Source organism: Triticum dicoccoides, chromosome 5A (assembly GCF_002162155.2).
Source record: "Triticum dicoccoides isolate Atlit2015 ecotype Zavitan chromosome 5A, WEW_v2.0, whole genome shotgun sequence".
In the NCBI taxonomy this organism is placed as follows: domain Eukaryota; kingdom Viridiplantae; phylum Streptophyta; class Magnoliopsida; order Poales; family Poaceae; genus Triticum; species Triticum dicoccoides.
In genome coordinates this window covers 246,047,794-246,055,022 of record NC_041388.1, presented here as the reverse complement: position 1 = coordinate 246,055,022, position 7,229 = coordinate 246,047,794, and the positions used below count along the sequence as shown (strand labels likewise).

The window sequence follows — 7,229 nt, the reverse complement described above, 5'->3', positions numbered from 1 at the left end:
TTGTCATAGTCTTCAATGTGAATACCTTCATATACCACCTTTGTCTTCCATGTCTTCATACATTTTTAGGGGTCATCTCCGGTAGGTAAACTGAATCAGTGAGGGACTACTACCTGTGTTGTCCTGCAATTCTCACAACACATTAGTCCCTTAACCAGGTTTATCGTCAATACTCCAAAACCAACTAGGGGTGGCACTAGATGCACTTACACATCTTCTGTGTAACCTCCTTGCCGCCGCCACCCAGAAGAGGTGGTTTCGCCATGCACGCGTCACCTAGGGCCCCCTAGATCAGTGAACTCCCCCCTGAAGGGGGCACCGCACCGCACCGCACACCATTGAGGGAGAGTTTTGTCAGCACGACGACGTGATGACGGTGATGATGTTATACCGACGCAGGGCTTTGCCTAAGCACCGCTACGATATGACCGAGGTGGAATATGGTGGAAGGGGGCACCGCACACGGCTAAGGAACGATCACGAAGATCAACTTGTGTGTCATGGGGTACCCCCTGCCCCCGTATATAAAGGAGGGAGGGGGGAGGTGCGGCCGGCCCCTTGGGGTGCGCCTGGAGGAGTCCTACTCCCACCGGGAGTAGGACTCCCCCTCTTGCCTTGTTGGAGAAGGAAAGGGGAAGGGGGAAAGAGGAAAGGGGGGCGCCACGCCCCTTCCTTGTCCTATTCGGACTAGGGGGGAGGGGGCACGCGGCCTGCCCTGGCCGGCCCTCCTCTTCTCCCTTAGGGCCCATGTAGGCCCATTAACCCTCGGGGGGTTCCGGTAACCCCCCAGTACTCTGGTAAAATCCCGATTTCACCCGGAACGATTCCGATATCCAAATATAGGCTTCCAATATATTAATCTTTATGTTTCGACCATTTTGAGACTCCTCGTCATGTCCGTGATCACATCCGGAACTCCGAACAACCTTCAGTACATCAAAACACAAAAACCCTAATTACGATTATCACCGAACTTTAAGCGTGCGGACCCTACGGGTTCGAGAACTATGTAGACATGACCGAGACACGTCTCCGGTCAATAACCAATAGCGAAATCTGGATGCTCATATTGGCTCCTACATATTCTACGAAGATCTTTATCGGTCAAACCGCATAACAACATACGTTGTTCCCTTTGTCATCGGTATGTTACTTTCCCGAGATTCGATCGTCGGTATTCCAATACCTAGTTCAATCTCGTTACCGACAAGTCTCTTTACTCGTTCCGTAATACATCATCTCACAACTAACTCATTAGTTGCAATGCTTGCAAGGCTTATGTGATGTGCATTACCGAGAGGGCCCAGAGATACCTCTCCGACAATCGGAGTGACAAATCCTAATCTCGAAATACGCCAACCCAACAAGTACCTTCGGAGACACCTGTAGAGCACCTTTATAATCACCCAGTTACGTTGTGACGTTTGGTAGCACACAAAGTGTTCCTTCGGTAAACGGGAGTTGCATGATCTCATAGTCATAGGAACATGTATAAGTCATGAAGAAAGCAATAGCAACATACTAAACGATCGTGTGCTAAGCTAACGGAATGAGTCATGTCAGTCACATCATTCTCCTAATGATGTGATCCCGTTAATCAAATGACAACTAATGTCTATGGTTAAGAAACATAACCATCTTTGATCAACGAGCTAGTCAAGTAGAGGCATACTAGTGACACTCTGTTTGTCTATATATTCACACATGTATTATGTTTCCGGTTAATATAATTCTAGCATGAATAATAAACATTTATCATGATATAAGGAAATAAATAATAACTTTATTATTGCCTCTAGGGCATATTTCCTTCAAAAGCACCGAAGAGCAATTTTATAGGTGGCGCCTTTTTTTTTGAGAGAATTTAGAGCATCTCCAACAGACGCGGGCTAGCGCGACGCGCTAAAAAAAGTATACAACCCCGAAATAGCGCTTTTGCGCGCGGGAGGTTTACCAGACGCACAAAACCACAGCGCCCAACCTGGCGGACCCACACGCAGCTGCCCACGCGCTCAAGCCGGCGCCCCAAATTTGTAGCTACGCTGCCCGCGTGCACTAAATTTGCAGCTTCGTTTTTGTGCGTGCTTTATTTTACAGCTTCTGCTGGAGCGTTATTTTTAATCACGCACGCGCTATATAGAAATCTTTTTCAGCACGCGTCTTATATAGCGCGTCTGTTGGAGATGCTCTTGGCAGGTGGTGCCTTAAGCGCTAAATAGAAATTGGGCAACAAATTGCATTCTTTGGAGTTTGGACCATATAAACATACAACGGCCCGCCTTGCATATAACCCCATCGTGGGCCAGTCCGCTCGTCCACGCGTGCTGCATTTCCACGTTCTCCGCGGAACGGGACCCACCACCACTAAGTTCGGCATCGGCCACTCCGCCTGCCTTGGTGCTGGTGGTGGGATTCGCCCAACGCGTCGGGCGTCGGCGTCCGTGCCGATCCCACTCACTGTCGGCCATCTCCACCGAAATCCCCCACCTCCCTTCCTTGCGCCAGCCATTACTTCACCACCGCCGCGCGGGAGCATCGGCAGCTAGCGCATGGCATGGCCTCCCTCCCATACACCGCCGCCGCCTGCGCCTCCGTCAGAGCCGACCCCGCCCCGGGACTCCTCAACTACGCAGCCGTCCACTCCTGCCTCCTGCGAGCCGACCGCCGCCTCTCCCTCCCCGTCCTCGCGCTCCTCCTCCTCCTCCACTTCCGCTTCCTCGCCGTGGCCGCGGGGGCCCACTTCTCCCCCGCCGTCTCCCGCCTCGCGTCCCGCCTCCGCCTCTCCCCTTCCATGGCCGCCGTTACGCTCCTCGCGCTCGGAAACGGCGCCCCAGATGCGTTCGCTTCCGCCGCCGCGCTACGCGGCGAGGGCGGGCTGCCCCGGGCCGGGCTGGCTGCCATCCTCTCCGCGGGCGCCTTCGTGTCCGCGTTCGTCGTCGGCGCCGTCTCCCTTATCGCCGCGCCCTTCGCTGTCCCGCCGGCTTCATTCACGCGCGACGTCTTCTTATACCTCGTCGCCGCGTCGGCGCTTTTCTACATCTACCTCAGCGCTGAGATATTCCTGTGGCAGGCCGTCGGGCTCGTGCTCTTCTATGTCTTCTTCGTCGGCTTAGTGTTTTATATGGATTTGGGCGCGGCGGGAAAGGCAGTCAGCTCTGCCGAGCCGGAGATAGCGAATGGCATGAGCCGCGGGGCGATGGACTTGCCAGTCTCAGTGGAGCATCAGAAGCAACGCAAAGCTAGTTTGTGGACGGTGCTCACCAAGGTACTATGAACGAAGCAATAGTTTATTCTTCTATTGAATATGTCCTGAAATTTGAGTAGACTGAGACAGCATTTCAGCAATTCTAGGCAATTGGTCTCTTTGGTAGCAGTGTCTTCGACAAGAAAATACTCATTTAAACTGTTGAATACTTGGTTTGTTTATTTGCAGCTGTTGTCAGTGGGGTGAGTTGACTTTATCCTTTTGATGGATTACCTTAAGCGTTTGTTCTGAACTGAGATTCTCAAGAAGAAAGAATATTAAGCACTTAGAAAAGTATTTAATCTGCTAGTTGGCCAGAAAAGTATTCATATTATAGCATGTACTCCCTCTGTCCCAAAATATAAGAACGTTTTTGACACTATGATAGTATCAAAAACGTTCTTATATTTTGGGACAGAGGGAGTAGTTCACTTGTAGTTTAGGATGTTGCATTCTATTTGATTTTTGTAATATTGATAGGATCAGCAAGTCTAGCACATAATCCCTTGCATGAAAGGTTGCTGAAGTGATAAAAATAAGGATGCTCATCACTTACTCATTTTCTTCACTCTTTCCTGCAGTGACTTAGTTGATTCACTTGTGTATTTTGGAGTGTTGCATTGTACTTATTTTTTTATATATAAAGGCAGTAAGTCTATCATATCCAGTCCATTACATTTGCAAAGTTGGTGAAGTTACCAAAGTAAGCATGATAATCACATACCCACTTTCTTTCACTCTTTCCTGTAGCTGCTTAGTTATTTACTGCTAAGTTCAAAACATTGCGTTCATTACATAAAGAATATACTCCTAAAACTGTACAAATCCAAGCACCTTACCTAGCCATGCACCTGTGGCATGACCAAAGTTAACTTTGCCAATAATGGCTGCAGCTGCAGCGGACGAACTATTCCAACAATCTGTCCTGGCTGTTTGGACATTTCTGATTCATATCTATAGTTGTGAAGGGTAACTGTTGCATGGGCAGATTAGGGTTTTGTTTGGAGCGTAAGATGGGCACTGTGTTAACGTCTTTTCTGTATCTTTTCGTTTGAGAAGACTAGATTTTATTCATTTCAATGAAATCATACACAAGTGAACAGACAGTAAAAGTTAAAGCATATTGGTGAATTATAATCTTCATTTTTCCACTGCAATGAGAGATAACCGAATTTGTTCTATGACCATTGCCTGGGGTTTTCTTAGCCTAGGTAGCGAACACTTTTAACTCTTACCAATCAGTTTGCAACCTAAGATAGCTTTAGCAAGGCTAAATTTTCCTTGCTCAACTGGGCAAAGGATCTGGTTGCATACAGCATGAACTAATTGGATGGTGAACATATGCCATGATGATCGATTAATATCTAAAGAAGATGATAACGGGACCACAAAGTCTAAAATTAATATACGATGGAGAACACTCAGATAGGTGGCAACCACTGAGTTATTCAGTAATACGAGTTTCAGAAGCTATTGTGGCCTATGCTAGAATATATACCTGTATATCTTCATGGAATACCACACTGACACTGGCTTTGTTGTGCTTGGTCAGCCGCTAGCAGAAGAACTTGTTTCTTCTTCTGTCTTAAGTAAGTTCTAGTTAGAACCCATATAACCAAAGGATACATTTTAGCAGTGAAGCCTGCTATATACATAGGAAAGATGATAAAGTGACCAAATATGAGGGACCAGGTGAAAACCTAGTGACGCCTAAATGGTTTGACTTAAAGCTATCAAGTCCTTCTCATACAGGCATCTCATCCCCGTTAATAATTAAGAACATGCGGTTGATGCCATTTTCACATGGAGTAATGGCTAAAGGTTGCATGCGTGTTGCAGCTTTTCTACAATCCAGCTGCACATGTATACTCAACTGTTTAGTAACATGACCACTGGTACAAGTTTCAGTGTATGCTTCCATTTCCTCATTCTTAACATTTGACGCCGCACAGTCTCAAACAGTTTACAATCTTGTACATATTTCAATATCTTAAACATTTTATATGCTTAATTGTGGATAAGCCTTTCATTTGAAATATTTCAGTTCGAACTACTGCAAAGTGCAATGGACTTCCATATTTTGCTATGCAATGACATAGATGCAATATAACTCGATATTTCTCTGTACTGACGTTCTAAAACTAGTTGTTTTGACTTTTAATCTTTAGATGTAAAAAATCATAATATGGTCTAGCACGAGATTAGGAGGAATGCTGCACAATTGTTTTGATGGCTACTCAGATCTGAACCTTCTATATGGAAGAGAGAAAAATAGATATCAAGATTATGACAAGTCTTTGACTTTATATTTGCTTATTCTGCAAGGTCACACTATTGTCTATATCCTTGCCATGTCTACCACGATGTTCTTAAGCTTTACCATGCCATGGGAGACATAGAAACCATATTATAGTTTGTGTTATCGTTCCCTGTAAATCAGATACGAGAGCAGATGAAGATCTTTAACAAAATTCGATATCATTCATCCATTCTAAATGAGATAGTAACTGGGCGAACTCATGTCTTGTTGGTGGTCAATAAGTGCGAGCAATTACGAAATCTATGGCAAGTCTTCTCATTTTAGGGCAGTGTTTAACTTTACTCACTGTCAAGCATCAGCTATGTTTTCTTCTCATAGGAACATGTTTATTTCTTTAGTGAAAATATTTTGCTGTTTGATCATCTGCAGACTTTCTACGTATACTATAGAGCTCATGATTGTACTTGCAACAAGAAATCGATATCTTCTTGTTGCATCTTTGAAGTACTCATTGTAACGACACTTGGTTTCTGGTTCACTTTGAGATTTGAATGGAAGCATAAGCTCCTTTCTTAACCTTGGATTTTCATGATACTGATGGCTATCTACCTGTGGCAGGTAACAAGAGTTTGGGATTGGCCTGTGACATTTCTTTTGAAGCTCACGATACCCTCAACGCTTCCTTCTGAATGGAACAAATTTTATGTCTGTGCCAACATCTGTCTATGCCCTCTCATACTACTATATTCTTTTAGCTCATTCATTCCATTGGATAGCCGAATAGTATTTCTTCTCCCTCAAATCCGCTTCCCCCTCTGGTCTGTTGTGCTTCTGGTTAGCTTTTGTTTGGCTCTATCCCACTTCCGTTTTGAGAAAGAATCGCCAGAAACAGAAAGCATTGCAAGTACCCTCATATCGTTTGTAATGAGCGTCTTCTGGATCTCAACCATGGCCGGAGAGCTCCTGAACTGCCTGGCAGCAATTGGAGTTATTATGGATCTCCCTCCAGCTATACTTGGCATGACAGTCTTGGCATGGGGGAATTCTGTCGGTGATCTTGTTGCTGACGTGGCACTGGCCAAGAACGGCCAACCTACAATCGCCATTGCTGGCTGTTTTGCTGGCCCAATGTTCAACATGCTCGTTGGATTAGGAACTGCCCTAGTGATGCAGACAGCAGGAGTGTATCCCAAAGCCTTTGTACTTGAATTCCATGTTGGAATTGTTGTTGCATTTGTGTTTCTTCTTCTGAGCTTGATGGCAACCCTGTTGGTGGTAACCTGGGCCAGATTCCGGGTACCCAGATTCTGGGGCTACTGCCTAACGGGGCTCTACATATTGTTTACCATAGTGAGTATCGCCATTGCGAGCTCTTCTGGATGATATATTTTCTATATAAATAGAAGCTCATAGATTGTGTGTACGGTAATTGTTTGCCATTTCAAGCAATTGCATTTGAAAGAAGGCCCTTCTTGACTTATTCTAACTGTCATGGTATATGTGAGGGAAAATCTGTTCATCAAGAGGCCATGTAGTATTTACATCAATGAAAGCTCTCATTCCATATTTTATGAATTGCAGAGGACACAATACTCTGACATCATCTGTCTACTTCCACTTGGATGAGTTGTCATGACTAGGCAATCTCATCGAACACAGGACAGTTTAGTTTTCCTCACTCCCCATGCACAAGACACAGGTAAAACAGTTACAACCTCCTGTTTC

At 45.4% G+C, this 7,229-nt stretch overlaps 1 protein-coding gene across 1 annotated transcript; it reads left to right on the top strand.

The window, feature by feature from the left end:
- Nucleotides 1-2,381: 2,381 nt before the first annotated feature.
- Nucleotides 2,382-6,968, top strand: LOC119300816 (cation/calcium exchanger 5-like). Its single transcript, XM_037577703.1, has 2 exons — nt 2,382-3,265; nt 6,123-6,968. The coding sequence occupies exons 1-2, from the start codon at nt 2,555-2,557 to the stop codon at nt 6,885-6,887; spliced, it is 1,476 nt and encodes a 491-aa protein (XP_037433600.1). The 5' UTR covers nt 2,382-2,554; the 3' UTR covers nt 6,888-6,968.
- Nucleotides 6,969-7,229: the final 261 nt, after the last annotated feature.

Bases quoted from the DNA above. Each gene is read 5' to 3' on its own strand.
- LOC119300816 (XM_037577703.1), top strand. From the start codon at position 2,555: ATGGCCTCCCTCCCATACACCGCCGCCGCCTGCGCCTCCGTCAGAGCC. The intron at 3,266-6,122 runs GTACTATGAACG...TACCTGTGGCAG, and splicing joins TGTGGACGGTGCTCACCAAG to GTAACAAGAGTTTGGGATTG.